The sequence below is a fragment of the Spodoptera frugiperda genome, chromosome 7, assembly GCF_023101765.2.
Source record: "Spodoptera frugiperda isolate SF20-4 chromosome 7, AGI-APGP_CSIRO_Sfru_2.0, whole genome shotgun sequence".
In the NCBI taxonomy this organism is placed as follows: Eukaryota; Metazoa; Arthropoda; class Insecta; order Lepidoptera; family Noctuidae; genus Spodoptera; species Spodoptera frugiperda.
The window spans coordinates 8,835,236-8,853,010 of record NC_064218.1 but is presented as its reverse complement, the minus strand read 5'-3'; the positions used below and the strand labels follow the sequence as shown (position 1 = coordinate 8,853,010).

At 34.3% G+C, this 17,775-nt stretch overlaps 1 protein-coding gene across 2 annotated transcripts in view; it reads right to left on the bottom strand.

Moving 5' to 3' along the window:
• The window catches only part of LOC118266060 (receptor-type tyrosine-protein phosphatase kappa), an 88,459-nt gene that overhangs the window by 30,033 nt on the left and 40,651 nt on the right, over positions 1 to 17,775 (bottom strand). For both annotated transcript variants that reach the window (XM_035579412.2, XM_035579413.2), the window contains one exon: positions 2,487 to 2,605. In XM_035579412.2, coding sequence (XP_035435305.1) covers positions 2,487 to 2,605 — 119 coding nt within the window. The remainder of the gene's footprint in view (positions 1 to 2,486; positions 2,606 to 17,775) is intronic.

Genomic DNA, 17,775 nt, shown 5'->3' with positions numbered 1-17,775 from the left:
ATTAAGTGCTTTTCCACCAGAGATATGCTATGCTACGTTGCTATGGATGCGTTTGGCATCTACCAATCATATTAATTGGTGCACGTAGCTTAGCACTGGTGGAAACGGACTCATTTAAGCTATGTTTTTGATATGGAAATATGCGTGCTATGGATGGCTTCCCTACTATCGATACATAGCATATTCGAGCTGCGCATCTTTCTCGCACAGCTACATAGCTTAGTATTAACTTAGCTAATATAAATAGTACACCTCAGGTGGAAAAGTACCCTTAGGTTCGAAGTTAATACACAATTTGATTTAGTAATCACTGATCAACCAAAACCTTGTAATTTTTCAAACTTTTGGAACATATTCTTCAAATTCGGTCCCCAGTGACTTCATCTACTTTACATCTAAAAATAACGTTACAATATCTCTGTATTTTCAACAAGTACCTCTTAGGACGGTTTCCTTTGTCGTTTCACTCATAAATTGTCAATTTAGTCATCTTTCTCTCTCTTTCTTCATTTCTAATTAAAATGACTTTTTTTTTCGTTAGCGAAGGTTTATTTTCGTTGAGGAATGAATTTGTTGATTATTGTCATTCTCTTTGTACTTTATTAGTTATTGTTTGGTGTTATTTTTACCGTTGAGGAGTCTGATACTTTTTTAATAGCACTCGTTCCTATTGATCGTAGCGTGCGTATTTTGTAACGGCCTCACAAAAAACCGACGTGAAACAACGTTTGCCGCTTGCAATGGCTCAATCATCTCCTTCCCAATCTTCCTGATACCCAATTCCCTAACACTGTCACCTGCCGGCAACCCACGTTCCTTAACGTTCCTGAGATTAGCACGTTCAAACAAAGAAACACTTCAGCTTTATATATTAGTGTATATTACAGTTATAGCTCTTATCTAAAACCTCACACAAAAACGACGTCAATTAGAATAAAACCAAAAATCTTAATTTTCATTTCCCCAACAATACTTTCTCTTATCATCTGAACAAAAAGATGGAACTCCCCATAAAATTCGGGGACAAAGGAAGGATGAACTTAAACACCCATATCTTCCGCGACACTTAATTTCCTGAGGCCGTTTATCAATGAGTGAGGCTTATACTTAGGGCGTGTCCACTGTCCACATCACCACGTCACGACGTCGTCAACGTGGAACGGCAAAGTGCCACGATACGTTGCCGTGTCGTTCTAGTGCACGGTACGGCAACGTCGCCGTGGGACGGCGCGGCACGTCGCCGTAAGCCGACGTAGCTCGATGCTCCCGCTCAGTTAATGCTTCAATGTTCGGGACTGGAAAGCCAGCCGTATGTGCCCTCACTAAGTCTTCATATTTAGTATGGATCCCTACTGCTTCTATTTTACCGCTCAGTTAATGCTTCAATGTCAATGCCTTTTTAACAATAGCAGAAGCAGAATACAGTACTGTGTGAACAATGTGTGTTCATATCTGTAACGAGAAATTACGCATGTTAGTGGAAAATTTTACAAGGCACGGCGACGTGTAACGTTTATGCGTCTGCGAAATGAACGTCACGACGATTTTTACGTTACATTAACGTAAATTTGCACGTCACGTCAACGTAATGTGACACGTTACCGCATCGTTCCACGTTGACGATGTCGTAACGTGGAGTTGTGGACACGCTCTAGCTGTACGTGGCCCAGGCCCAGGCCAGGCGATCGTTACGGTGACTTATTATGTACCAAGATCGAGTCTCTTGGCCTCACACCAAAATGGGATGAGCTTATCCGGGACTTATTGATAACGCTTGAGTTGAACAGATCTTTTTTTAATAAATTTAGTTAATCTTTTGTAGAATTAAATGGAACAATTAATAGTCGATTTAGGCATTGTATTTTAGAGTTCTGCACTTAGCAATACATTTTTTATATTGCACGTCACGTCAACGTCGCATGTGACACGTCATACCGCTATATGTATAAATGATATGAAATTTATGTCTGTAACGTTGAGTTGTGGAATAACGCTTCTAGTCTGTACGTGGCAAACAGGCCCAGATGCCAGGCCGATCGTTACGGTGATATATTATAGTACCATAGATCGAGTATCAGTGGAAACGGTCACACCAGTTTGGGATGAGCTTATCTATTACATTTTCGTAGCATAGTTCTACATAGCCTAACTGGTGACAAAACCCCTCAAGTTTTATAGGTTGTTGTAGCCTATTATCTATTACTAGCGACCCGCCCCAGCTTCGTATGGGTGCAATGGTGATATATTATGCATGTATTATACATATAAACCTTCCTCTTGAATCACTCTATCTATTAAAAAAAGCCGCATGGAAATCGGTCAGCTTATTTTCACAGCTTAGCTATTAGCACATCTCTGGTGGAAAACCTCCCTCAGACTATGACAACCTATGAAGTTTCAAACGAAATTCCGCTGGTCTAGTACAATCTTTAATTACTAATTACTTATTTACCTAACAAGGTATAATAATATGAATGAGTACTTACTTGGAACTCTAGTTTGTATAAAACAGGATATTTCCTCCGTTGGTCGCAGAGTTTTGGAAAGTTTTTGAGTTCGACGGGCCGGTCCGGTATCGTCTCCGAAATGGATCCGTTTTCGTCCGCTGTGAAATAAATTGCGTTAGTATTGTGCGTTATAGTAATTAGTAAGGTATGAGTAACTTATAATTTATAATTATTGCTTTTTTATGTTATTGGTTAGCATATGACAACTAAAATAATATGTTATAAAAGATCTTGAATTATCTAAAATGGTTAGTAATAGAATCATGAAGCAAGTACAAAGAGGAAATGCCATAATATGAGTGTCACAAGTGACCTAATAAATGGTCCCTGCCCCCCTAAAGAGGTGTAGATAGGTTATAACCGCTCAGAAAGTGGTACATTAAACAATTGGCAACGTGTTTGTAGGGGACTGCATGTTGGAAAATATAGAGGGGCGTAATTTGTAACGTCTCGCACTCCTCGTAAAGTGCCACACATTATGTTAAAGGGAAATTCAGTTATAACATCTCCTCTTTGTGTTTGCTCCATGATTTGAACAGGTTTTTGGCTATAGTAGACAATGTTAACATTTAAATGCGCCTTGTGATGATATTTACTTTTCCTATATAATTTTTTCAATAGAAAACAGTCATAGTAAAAATATCTTGTAGCTTTTAAAGTCTTCAAGTCAAGACTTCCACTATCTCGGTCGTATTATACCCCCCATTACATTAAGTGTACGACTGTACTCCAGAGTTCGCCGGTGCAATCCAGTTAGAACTGGATGTATCTCGTTCAGGGCGGGTAACTAACACAGGCGTCTAATCAGAGATGGTTGCACCCGCATTAAGTGGTATGCGCTTTGTAATTTAACCCTATATGGTAACATACCCTATATAATATAGGGAGTTATGAAGAGATTCAGATTTTGATAAGTGTACTATCAGGCAGATAGTTAAAAAAAACGACAGTCGATTGATGTTGATAAATAATACCATGCCTTACATGGGGGTGCAACACAGCCGAACTTCTTAACTCCGAGCTAATAATGGTCATTTTACTCAGAAAATGCCATTGTCCATAAATAAATTAAAACTATATTAGTCTAGTTATAGAAATAGACTAGCCATAGAGCTGAGACAAATAGAAGATGGTTTGCACTTAGTTTTTTAATATCTTTCATTAATCAGTAGATAATTTAAGCCCCCAGCGTAGCTCGAAACTAGTCGAGGTACGAGTCGTAAAACCGTATGTTCAATCAATAACCCAGAAATTGCTAAACCAAATTATATTTGCCTCAGACTAAGCGCCTGTTTCACCACGTTCATATAAGTGCCCGATAATCTTATGTGACAGATAGTTCATACAAATTACGTTCTTAAATTCAAATTTTATCAGGGACATAGCGGCTATCTAGACATTGTGAAACAGGCCTTAAACATTTCTATGTGAAACTAAAGCTAAGTGTTGGTAGTATGTTCTAAGCTAGATTGTGTAGTGTTAGGTCATTCTAGGCACACTCTCTGTTAATAACTCTGACGAATATTATTACAACTCTAGTCTAGATCGACATGGTCACTATGATTAGCATAATAATAGCAGCTAAAGTAGATAGAACAGCTAGATTACTATAATATTAAAGTATGCTGTGTAAAATAAAACAATGCCATTTTTCGTTTTTCATCAGATATGTTATGAGTCCTATGACATGAATTACTTCTGCCGCCTTGAGCGAGGCGAGAGGGAGTGTCAAACTCTTACTGGCTAAAAACCATCCCATTCCTACTCATACTTTTCGAGCCGGAGCCCCGCTAACCAGCTAGGCAGTTCGCAGACGTAATAGGGGATGAACCTATTATTATATTCTGGGTACAGTTGCAGGCTCTGTAATAATACTGAGACATTTTCAAAAAATCAAAAGTACTTCAAATATTACTTTGTTCGACCCTGGAATGAAACTCAAAATCCCTTGTCCAGTCCCTCAGGCAGTCTAGATAAACCATTCACATTGATATTAATCTAATAAATAAACGATTCCAAAATCATTTTCCGAGTGAAATATTTTTTCCAATTATTATTGAAGATTGACATTAAGAATGAAAAGTAAAAAGTTGTTCCGTTCTCGTGAATGAATGAATGAGTGAATGAACCATTTCAACGGCTCGAATAATAAATGAGCGAATGTCGAATAGCAACGGGTTCACAATTCAATTATCTGTGATTTTGTTGATGTATTTTTTTGCTTGAGACGCCGTGATTCCTTTGAATTATGTCCATTTCTCATTTGAAAATACTCGTAGTATTTACTATAAACACTACTGATAGTAGCGAAATATATTGTGTTTTATAACAATAACAAATCTGATCCAATTACCTTTTATTACTATTCGAATTACGCTTATATATTTATTACACTTATACTGGAATAATCATGTACTTTTGGTCAAAATTTTAACCTCTAACATCTAACATTAACACATAATTTTCTCAGTCATACTAAAATATTACGAACATTGGGACAACCCTAACAATTTCCCGATCAAGTGTAACAGCACTTTGAAAGTTAACCCTTTCGTACACGGGAAAATGAGCCTTAATGTAACGAGTACAAGGCCATTTGGAGTCGATGGTGGGTTGTTATTGTGTGTCTAAACACAAGCAGGGTTGCGGTTTGTGAATGGCACTCCGCTCTCGAAAATATGACGAATGTATTAGACGTTCAAGTTGAGGGCCCTTTTGCTATGTAGCTACGTATATTTTAGTGTTACATTTATTTTTTCAACGTATGAATTGAAATGTTTTTGATCTGTGTTTATGAAGCGTATCTACATAATAATATTACGTTAAAATTAGGTAAAATCTATACATAGGTACTTCCAGAGATTAGCGCGGCAAACAAACATAATTATGATTGTAAAGCAATATATTGTGAGTACCTGTCCTATAAATTACGATTGTAAAAACGTATGAAATTCCACCAGAGATGAGCTATGCTACGTTGTTGTGAATGCATTTGGCTTCCACCAATCATATTCATTGATATACATAGCTTAGCACTGGTAAAAACAGACTTAGCTAAGCTATGTTTTTTATATGGAATGATATAGAGATGCTTGTTATGAATGTGTGCTTTAGATAGCTTTCCTGCTATTGTTACATCGCATACTCGAGCTGCGCATCTTCTTCGCACAGCTACATAGCACATCTCTAACATAGCTACACAGCTACATAGCTCAAATAACTACCACAAAATGCCAAAACAAAACTCCCTTAACAAATAACCATGGAACTAAGGTCGGAAAACACTTAAGGGTTCGGAAAATCTTACTAGAGGCATCACGACACGGCTTATCATTTCCATCGCGTTTTATCAGAGCCATCATAAGACCTGCTTTATCAATCCAGCAGCCATTTTTGTAACTAACCCTTGAAAAGGTGACGCCTTTTCATATTTTTGAATTTATGCGATCAATTCACGGATTACGAGCGGGTCGGGTTTTGCCGCGAATTTCGCCTTGATTATTGTAAAATGATTTGAGTAATTCGGATTCGGTTGCGGCGCTTGCTGGGTTAATGTTATTATTTATGATTTTGGGAGGTTTTTGATTGAGTTTTGGGGCTTGTTTGTAATATTTATAACAGGTTTTTGATACCACGATCTTGTGTCAAACTAAGGTATACCTATAATTGCTTTTTGATAGTATATTTTTCCGTTGTTTTTAGTTTATTTATGATTTATGCTGTTATAAGTAACTAATTTACTAGATCTACATGAAATAAAAACTTAAATAAGTAATAAATAAATATGTGTTTCGTAGTTTTTCTTAACCACATCCTTGCTTGTATTTATGTATACATACATCCGTACCTACATAGGTACATATACATACATACATTCATATGTCCTTGATTGTATGTAACATATATCCATGATTATTTAATATTTTTCTGGACAGATAATTTGTAAAGGATTTTTTATCAAGATGGAAAATTCCTTCGCTATTTAAAAGAAAATAATCTTCATTCTACAATAACATTCAGCAATATTACAGAATTGGAAGTAGCTTTTGAAAGAAGAGCTCTTTATATATAAAAAAAAAACATTATTTAAACCGACTTCTTCTTGAAAAGCTATTTCATTGACAGTTTTTTTTTCTATAGAAGTAATATATTCAATACTTAATTCTTCACAGAATAAATTCATATTTTTTATAAATAAGCAAAGGCATTATCGTAGCGCTCCAACCAGTTTCTAGTAAAGCCTACACTCAGATTTGTATTGCTTGTTTTGTTTCCTTCAATTGATGAAGTTATTCATTACTAACAATGTTAATAATAAAATTACAAGACTTGATGTTCACCTAACACGTATATCGTAGCGAAGGAAGCGTAATTGAGCCCGTTGTGTTAAAACGAGGCTAAGATGACGTATGATGGCACGAAATTGTGCATTGATTAATTCTTAATCAAAACTTAATTCACGCGGCGACATATATGTATAACTTCAAAACGAAAAAAAATGTCGTTATCCTCATTTCGCCCGAAGGCATCGATGCATAAACATACTGTTTACCTAAGACAAACAACTAGACAGTTTTGATAGTTCATTCCGACACACATTAGCTGCAACTGACGGCGTAAACACACACTACACAGTATCACAAGCCATAATAACAATAATGTTACAAACTTACTTCATTTCATGCGATATTCAATTTCCCGGAGGACCGACGCTGCATACTCAAATTGCATTTAGGCGGCCGCATACAGAATATTGTGTTGGAGTTACATCATAAACATTTAAGCAAGGCTTTGTCAAAACTATTAATTATAGAGCCAATCTAGGTAGTGTTTTGTTATATTCCTATGAGAATTGGTTTTTGTTTGATTTTTTGGGGTACGTATAGAAACATTGTATATCTTTTAATTCCCGATTAAGATCCTATGCAGCGCTGCACTTGCTATGTACCATCCAAGTTTCTTTAATTTTGTTGTGCATCTCATTTTATACGCTAAATTATTATTTATTTGCATATTTAATGGAATTGTGTTCAGTATACTTATAGCGTCACCATTACTATGCCCCTATCATATGGGACTTATTTTATTAATAACATAAATAGTGAAAAGTGGGTGTACATTCTACAGTGGCGTACATCCTTTCCTATCCTAATACTATTTAAAAACATATTGCTTGATTACGTTCTAAGGATTTATAAAACTCGATAACTGCTATTTATAAATGTATGTTAAGGTCCTATTCATTTAACAATTGTATACAAAATGAATTTCTCGTTTAGTATACACATTCGAAGTTTATTTAAAGACGGTCGTTCCATCTCGTTTCGTCACCATTTGTTGTAAATTGAGAGTTGTTTAGCGAAAGATAAAAGAGTATATTAATCCAACAATCCTACTTTAGCTCAGCGCCACTCAAACAATGGGTGTTTGAAACCCCCATCACATTTTAATGGTGTTGAAAACAATCGGATGTTCTGTTTATGGGATTTGTTTTATTATGATTTTAATCTTATTGCGGAAGATTATTTCATTTTAGATTAATTGTGGTTTCTTTTTGTTAGTTAATTTGTTGTTAAATATATTCGGCATGTTTATATTCTAGCTTTATTGAGACCTATTCAAGTAAATATTATGTTTTTCGGCTTACTTACATAATTATTGAATATGAGCCTCTAGCATGGCTTGAAACTAGTCGGGTTCCTCGTTAAATAATTAAGTGAGTAAGCCGACAAACATAATAATTAATTATATAATATAATTATATAATATAATTAATTATACCACACATAAAAACGGTTTCAATGGTTTAATCGTGTGCTCATGACAATATTACTATCACAGGTTCACAGGTTACAAGCAATCGTATTGAAATCGATTCAATCCAAAACATCCTAACTAAGAGAAAATATACCAACAAACAAATGTTTAGGTTAGAATATTTTATTTTATACAAGATGTTGATGACGGGGCGAAGTGTAATGGACGAACAACTTTGTTTGAACACTTCGGGATAAGTAAGATATAAATTATAACCTTCGGCGTACCCAAAGACCGACCAATGAGGACCCTGGGTCGCTGTAGTAAAAAAATGTTTTACAAGTCATGGTTTAGGCTGTATTTCTTGTTATTGTTTTGGAAATAAAATTATGTTATTGTGTATGAGTTATTGAGCAAATTACGGTGAAAAAGACTGTCAAAACTAGCAACAATATAATTTTAATACAATCAATACTAATCAATGAATTCTGTTCATCACACTAAATGGTTTGTTGGGATGTTTGTCCGTCAATCAGTTTGAAATTATTAAACGGATTTTGATAAAATTTGGTATACAAACAGGGTATGAGCTGACTTAGGTAATAGGATACTTTTTATCCCACGATAACACGATAAATCACCATTCATTCTATATTAAAGCGACCTCTCGTGATGATTTTTGACATACTATATAAAGTCTACTTAAAAATGAACCAACCGCACTGAAAGTAAAAATGATTATCAATTGACGTCTAGCGTTTGGCAACAAACTCGTCCCTAATTACATATGACATTTACAACGTAACTAATGGAAACTGGGACTAATTTAGAGATAATTATTCTTCATTTACACCTTTAAGAGACAAAAGGTAGGACATGAATACGTTGAAAGCTAAATTTTGAGCAGAATTTCACATTTTCTTTGAAACTGCGGCCATTTTCCTGTTATTCGGCGTTGGCTGTAAATGTTCCACGCACGTTTGGCTCGTGACCTGCCCACTAAAGCACTGGGGATAAGGTATATTTTATTCTTATGATGTGAGAATGTGCTGCCTGTTGCCATGCGTGCTGATGTCTTTTGAAATGTGTATTCAATTTTGTATTTACTTACTTGTGTTTTAAGACTGTATTTGGTTTTAGCAAATAGAGACAGTTTCTAACTGTCTGGTTAAGAAAAATAATAGATATTTGCACGTATGAATAATACTAATCTATGCTTTAATGGATGTTTGTTCCTTAATTCCATTTAGACTGGTTGGCCAGATCTTAATGAAAATTTACACAAGGATAGAGAATATTGTGTAGCACAGCAACATAAGTGAAGTTATTAGCGGAAGTTTCATAAGAAGCAATAGAAGCAGGTTTAATAAAACAACAAGCTTACTCTCATTAACACATTGAACGACGTGGTGGTCACCGGTGACCGACGTTAGCGGAGGATTTGCCTTTAACAGTTTTCTATTAGCAGTCAAAGACTTAAAGAATGTAAATCTACTATAGGACCTGTATACAAATACTACAGCCCGAGAACGGGCAACTAATAAACAAATACCTAAACAACACGACGTTAACAAATGCTTGGAAAACGGTTGAAATTCTTAAGCCTTAAACGTCTCTTGAACGTGTGTGGAGTAATTGCGTTCGTAATTTGGCGTCCGCCCAATTCTGTATCAGCCTGTAGATATGACTAACCAACATTATGTAGAGCCACGTGTTACATTATTAGTATTTTGGTTTACGATGTCCATTCAGGCGGTCAGATATAAATAAGGTATGTTTTTCCAAACATTTTGCCGTCTGTATACAGGTAATCGTTTTTGCTATTATTGGTATTAGTGTATTTACGTTTGTATATTATGACTGCTTCGTTGGTCGAGTGGTCGCAAGTGCCACTGCCAGGCGTGGTGTCGGGCAAAGTATTACTGGGCTTTTTTCGGTTATTCGAAAATTTCTAAGTAGTAGCACGGAGTCGAGAATTGTGCCCAGTATATGGCAATAGACTCACCCTATTATATGGGATTGTAACAGGGGGTGAGTAGTACCGATACTTATTATCTTGATAATATTTAAGCACCGGCGAGAAAACAATTAAATTCTAGTGCGTACGTAGGTGCGCTTGAAAGCTAGTTTTATCCCAAAATGCTATCTATACAAATACTATGGTGGCTAACAACAATATTGCAGCACGCAAGGACCAAGATCCTTTGTTCCAGAGGTAGAACAAATGAAAACTAGGACAACTCCCCTAGTAAGGAACTAAGGACGGGATTAAGTCTTTGTATCCAATTTGAGATTGGACGTAGCCAAATACTAGGAATGGTCGGAAATCGACATAATTTGAGTACGTTCTGTCGAAATCCTTCATTAGACTTTCTACTTTATCTATACATATAATAAAATCGTAGAAAAGTGCTGTCTGTACATTGAAAATAAAAATAAAAAAAATAGCAGGGGTTATTGTTATGTCGATGTCGAACCCAAAAATGTAATTAACTTTTTTTTTGTCTGTTTGTCTGTTTGTCTGTTTGTCTGTTTGTCTGTTTGTCTGTTTGTCTGTTTGTCTGTTTGTCTGTTCGTCTGTGCGCGCTAATCTCAGAAACGGCTGATCCGAGTTGGATGCGGTTTTCACGAATATATTGTGGGATGCTTAAATTTACATTTAGTGTTTGTTTCATGTCAATCGGTTCATAAATAAAAAAGTTATGTCAAATTAAAGAATCACGTCGAACATTCTATGCTTATACCGTTAATCTCCGCAACTATTTGACGGATTTGGTTTTTTGGTACAGACATAGTTTAGAACCTTAGAAAGGATAGAAGATTTTTATTTCAAAAATCCAAAAAGAAATAAAAATAAAATAAAATAAGAATAAAATAAAAATAAAATAAAAATAAAATAAAAATAAAATAAAAATAAAATAAAAATAAAATAAAAATAAAATAAAAATAAATTAAAAATAAAATAAAATAAAATAAAATACAAATAAAATACAAATAAAATAAAAATAAAATAAAAATACAATAAAAATAAAATAAAAATAAAATAAAAATAAAATAAAAATAAAATAAAAATAATATAAAATAAAATAAAATAAAATAAAAATAAAATAAAAATAAAATAAAAATAAAATAAATATAACATAAATATAAAATAAAAATAAAATAAAAATAAAATAAAAATAAAAATAAAATAAAAATAAAATAAAAATAAAATAAAAATAAAAATAAAATAAAAATAAAATAAAAATTAAATAAAAATAAAATAAAAATAAAATAAAAATAAAATAAAAATAAAATAAAATAAAAATAAAATAAAAATAAAATAAAAATAAAATAAAAATAAAAAAAAAATAAAATAAAAATAAAATAAAAATAAAATAAAAAAAAATAAAAAATAAATTAAAAAAATAAATAAAATAAAAATAAAAATAAAATAAAAAATAAATAAAAATAAAATAAATATATAATAAAAATAAAAAAAAAATAAAATAAAAACAAAAATAAAATAAAATAAAAATAAAAATAAAATAAAAAATAAATTTATTCCGGACATACAGCTCTATTGTTCAATTTCGTATTGATAGTACAGGAATTTTGGTGTTCCTATCGCCTGATAGGTCCCGCTTAATATTGTCTAAAGTTTACTTTTCAGGAGTAACACAGCATATTTATTATTCCGATAGTATTATAGTAGTGGTGAAATTAAATTCTATGCAGACGTAGGTTTAGGTTGAAAGCTAGTTTTATCCCAAAATGCTATCTATACAAATACTATGGTAGCTAACAACAAAATTGCAGCACGCAAGGACCAAGATCCTTTGTTCCAAAGGTAGAACAAATGGAAATTAGGACAAGCTCCCCTAGTAAGGAACTAAGAATGGGATTAAGTCTTTGTATCCAATTTGAGATTGGACGTAGCCAAATACTAGGAATGGTCGGAAGTACAATAAAAAACCAACATAACTTGAGTACATTCTGTCGAATTCCTTCATTAGACTTTCTACTTTATAGTTCTAATATAAATAAAGCCGAAAATCCTATGGAAAAATGCAGCCTGTGGACATCAGTATCACCAGTGGAGCCACAGTCAAGTTCTAAGCCTTTATGGATCTTTCCATGTAGAGCATTGTTGAAAGTATAATTTAGTTAATTGGGATCCCTAACTATAAAACAAGCCAACACACAATTGACGCAAGACAACTAAACTTTCTCAATTTGAATACATTGTGAAGATCCAATGAACCACTTTTTATAACAACTTTAGTTCAAAGTTCCTCTCAGATTAATTTTCACGTTATAATTACTTCGTAACGAACTGTTGCTGAAGTTAAATTAGATAACTATCGCTCGGTATTACCTGCGTAATTTTATACGAATTTCAAACTAAAGAAATAACAGTGAAGGTTTAAAATTGAATGTAAATTGAATTACATATGTATTTACATTTATGAATGAAAATTTTCATGCTAGAATATCGTACTTTTTAATTTAGAAATACTAATATAGAACTGTCTGATATAGATATAAGACTTTACGTAAAATTATTTGACCTATCACGGCACGAGACAGTCTGGTCCTTTTCTCTGCAAAGGACCAAATTACTGTTAAAGACGATTATTTCCCAGAATTTGTAATCGAAGCTTGAATAGAAATTACAGACGAAATACAATAAACTGGAAACTGATCCTTAGATCCTTTACTAGTAAATATATTTACTCGGGAACAAGTTCAGAGAAGCGTTCGATAAATTCTTGAATGCGTGGGGGAGGTCAGCGCTCCCTCACTGAAGATTTTATTCAGTACAAACGTTGAGACAAGTGTGCAAATCTTATTATTGATATTAATGGTCCTTAGGAGCAATTTTCTACGCTATTTTCTGAAAGGATGTGTACCTATATGTATAAAAATTCTCACCAATTTATGTATGCCCGGGTAAGATTATTTATAGACGTGATTTATGTTAGTAAGTCATCGGTAAAGCTCAACATTTTATTATACTTCCATAGTATAATATTCGAGTTACATCAGTCTAATTTTTATATTACAATCATATGACGTAACTATCGGGCTTTTCCTTTTTTTTTTCATTATTATATGGGTCCCATACTGGTGATACATTTATAATATACAATAAATAATTATACCCTTAGTCCCCTACAGTCATAGCATAATCTACTTTGCAGAATATATGCACCGCTACACACCCCTACAAATAGTAAAACGCTTATTATTATGTTTATGTTATTTGTCCTTCAAGTTTTCTAAAGGACAAAAGGACCAAACAATAATTGAAGGACCAGAATGATATACGACCTACTTTGTAAGCAATAGGGGTCGTCTATTAAACACTATTATTCCCACAATATATGCGACGGAGCTCCAAGCTTAGCCGATTTGTAATTCAGAAGTTCGGATTAGAATATATAAACTAAGTTTTAACACGCTCAGTTTAACTTGAACTTTGTTTAGAACTGGGTTACCGAGTACCCACTATCGCTTTGTAGTGATACTTTTTAAACACTTAATCTGAACAGTACATTTTAAATAGGGTTTAAGTTTAGTTTGAGTATATTTAGTAGGGTTCGTTCTGGTTAAGCATTAGATATTGGGGTTTTACAAGGTCTTTGATTGCGATTCCAAGTAAGACTACATTCTGATCCGGAGCTGCGGACTACCTAGCGGGTTTACCGGGGCTTCGGGTCGAAAAGCAGGAGAAGGAACGGGGTGGTTTTTAGTCAGTAAGAGTCTGACACTCCCTTTCGCCTTGCCCAAGGCGGGAGAAGTCATTGGATGATTTTCCCCCCCGATTCCCGAAAAAAAAAAAAAAGACTACATTGTAACTTAGGTACCTATGTGATAGGAGGTGAGTCTGTTGCCCTATATAGGGCTCTCGGAATTGCTAAAAAACCAGAAGGAGACTTTTTTTGACCGGAAAAATCATCCAACGTCTTCTCCCGCCTTGGGCGAGGCGAGTGGGTGTGTCACTCTTACTGACTAAAAACCACCCCGTTCCTACTCCTGTTTTTCGAGCTGGAGCCGCGGTAACCCGCTAGGCAGACCGCAGCTCACTGCAAGGATTAGCTGCTGTATAGTTTTACTTACGACTCCTCAACCAATGCAATCAGTAATTTAATTTATTGTATGAAAACATAAGAAGAAGAAAAGCAAAGATTCCTGTTTAAACCAGCCTCCAAAATGAAGAGGTCATTGACATTGCCACGAACGTACGAAGGTCAAACGATTATTATCCTTGACCAATGAACCTTAAGGTTCATTTGCGCGGAAATAAGATTTTTTTCCACAACCCTCGATGTCGAGACGGTGCCGAGACGAAAATCGTAAACCCTTGAAACAATCAAGTTGATACAACATAAATACATAAGTATCACACCTTTGAATTCACAAAGGGATTATATAACATTCTGTGTTCATTTGTTATGTTATGAGTTCGAATAATGAGTTCCATCACATGTTATACGGTGAGCACTTGTACTGGACACAATTTAAAACTCAGTGTTCAAATTTAAAACGTTCAAAAAGCCCAACAATACTTTGCTTAACCTGAGAGTGAGGATCGAAATCAAGACCCCTTGCTTGATTGCAGTGACTGTCACTATAATACAATAGTATAACCCGATACAATACGACAGTATTGTATGAATCTCGTTCAACTTTTATTTCAACTAATTCGACTTTTCTATTCTCTGGAACATTCTGGAAAATTCCTAGAGGTCACTGACTTAGTAATGTTCTGTGAGGATGTTATAGAGAGAATTGATGCAAATAAAGAGAAAAGGAAAATATAGGAGCGTTTCGGACTTTGTTTTGCAAATGGCTACGGATCACGAAACCTTGGGGCAGATTAAAATGAGGTACTGAGCCGTTGTTACCAAGAAAGTATCTGTTAGTATAGTAGGTTTAAGTAATTTTGTAGATCTTATAGTATTTAACCATCATTGGAACAGTTTACTAGCTGATCCCTCTCTTACTCTTGTTGTAAGAAATCAAGGTAATGCATATTTAATTGGCTTGGCCGATAGAATGGCAGTAGGTGCCTAAAAGCATGGGCGTTGTTATTATAGTCTATGTCTAACCTCAGTTGACCCATCTTCAGACCAAGGTCAGTTAAGAAATCAATGCTGAGCCTGGCTTATTTTAGATACAAGTAAATAGGTAATTTTAATACAACTTTAGATTATTTCGTGAATGTTCGAGGCTTCCCGCAAACCCTTATTTAATGGGTACTTACAAGAAATTAGCGTTTACAACAACTTTTATAACCTTTTAATGGTAATAACCGCAGAAATCTTTTTCATGATTAATTGAGGTTATCTCGGTAAACTAAGCCGGACAATTTACGTCTTTTTTTTACTAAAGTTTAGACTTAATAAAGTTTGTCTTAGGAAAATAAAAATTACAATTAACTTTTGAACAAGTTTAAAGGGTTATTTGCCTGATAGTTTACTCTTTGGTGAATTCTTTTGGAGACACTAGTTTTGAATATCAAAGAAACTACTTTTCAATATCTTTGTCATTGACACAGTGGCAGAGTAAGTGTTTATTATTTTATAAATGGTTTTGAACCACGAGGTAGAATAATAATATATGTTAGTCAATTCTCCAACTTTTACCAGTGGTATCGTAAGAGTGGAGTAGGGGACAACAAATTTTACAGGTACTGGGAAGCAGTGCTCTTTGATTAACCTAAATATTTTAAACTGGAAATCGTGGAGATTATCGCAAATTCCCCCATTTGTAGAAGACGCTCATTCCTGCAAAGGATTGTCTCAGTTTGTTGATATGGAATTTGTATTTCTAAATACAACTATGAAAAAAGAAACTCAAGTTCAGGCAATATTCCCAAATAAGAGAAACTTTATAAATTCAATCAAAAACCAGTCCTAAGAACCCTATACAGCGATGATGCAACTCTGTTCCGTATACTAAACCGATTCAAGATGGGAGATACAGCGTAGTCCAATTAGTGCGGTTCCACCGTCCGGTGCTTTGATTAACTTGATATTGAGGACTTGTTTGAACTTGCGAACGTGCTGCCATCTCTAATGACTACTAAGCTAGGAAGCTTTCTGGATAAACATCAGCTATTGACGTTTGTTTTTGTTTTAGAAAAGGATCTTGAAATTTTGTCAAACTGTGTAGAGTAAAAAATAATGGAGTAAAAATAGAGGTAAAGGGAGGCTATTGTTAGGTTCCTGATATAATACTGGTCAAGGAGAAATTTTATGTCGCTGTGTTAAACTTGAAAATCGAACCAAGAAAGCGTTGCTGGTGCTAAGACTCCTTGGTATTGCATTTCAAAGTAGAACAACAACTAATCTTTAATAGTAATCTACAACTTTTCACTTATTCTCCAACAGGCATTTAAATCTAAAACGATTTAAATCTCATCAAATGCTCTTAAAATAAATCAAAATCAAAATCTCGAACACTTCTCAACAATTAAGTTGGAAATGCAAATCTAAATTCCGATATTGAATTTGCGTCAATAGTTTCACTTAAGCGATTCCAAACTTTGAAAATGGAACTCTCAAGTTGTGTCCGCGGGGAGAGATGTCGCGCCGGGAGAAAATGGCGGCCAACATGGCGACGACATCCAACGTCCGACATATCGCCATTCTGACAGCCGCTGGGGATATTGCAACAGCAAACACAACATGTTGATAATATTATTATTAAAACTCTAAAACCGTCAGATAAATGAAACGATCCCGTTCTTGGTAACGTAACAATGAAAATAAAAGACTGGAGACGATAAAACAGATCGCCTGTAGTCGCGGAGCTTGAGAGAACATTTTATCCAGAGCAAACAGACGGCTCTCCTGGGATGTAAGGAAATAGGCTGGGAACTGCTGTGGAACATTTGCAAACCAAAATACGGATTGATACCGATCTTTTCTAGATTTCTGTAAGACGGAATCGATTTGTTTTGACTTCTGTTTATTTAGGATGTCTTTTTTATAATAAGACCTATTTTTTTTTTGAGGGGTGGAGTGAGGTTTCTTTGGTGAGGCGACAGGGAGTGTCACACTCTTACTGACTAAAAACCACCCCAATCCTACTCTTCTTTTGAGGCGGAGACTTAGTGGGTACCATCTGTGGTGGTTGGATAGCTTTTTAGGGCTCGCGAGTAATGATTTGTTTAAGCCTGATACTGCACTGAAAGAACTGTCTGAAATAACGATGATAATATTTATATGCTTACTGCATTAAAGCGAATCTTAATACTAATTAAAAACAACTTCGTCCTCATTATTAATTTTACAATAAATTTTGTACAACGTTCATTTTCACTAAAACAATCACATTTTTAATTCATTTGGCCTCCAATACAAAATTATAAGGAAAAAAGATACCTACCTATTTGGGAAACGACAATCACCGTAAATATTCTTAATAATAATATCTAATATCTTGTAATATTGATAAAAGTATCGGGAGTCTATTATCAAAGTATTTTTTGTTCCGACTACTGAATACCTGTGAAATTTGA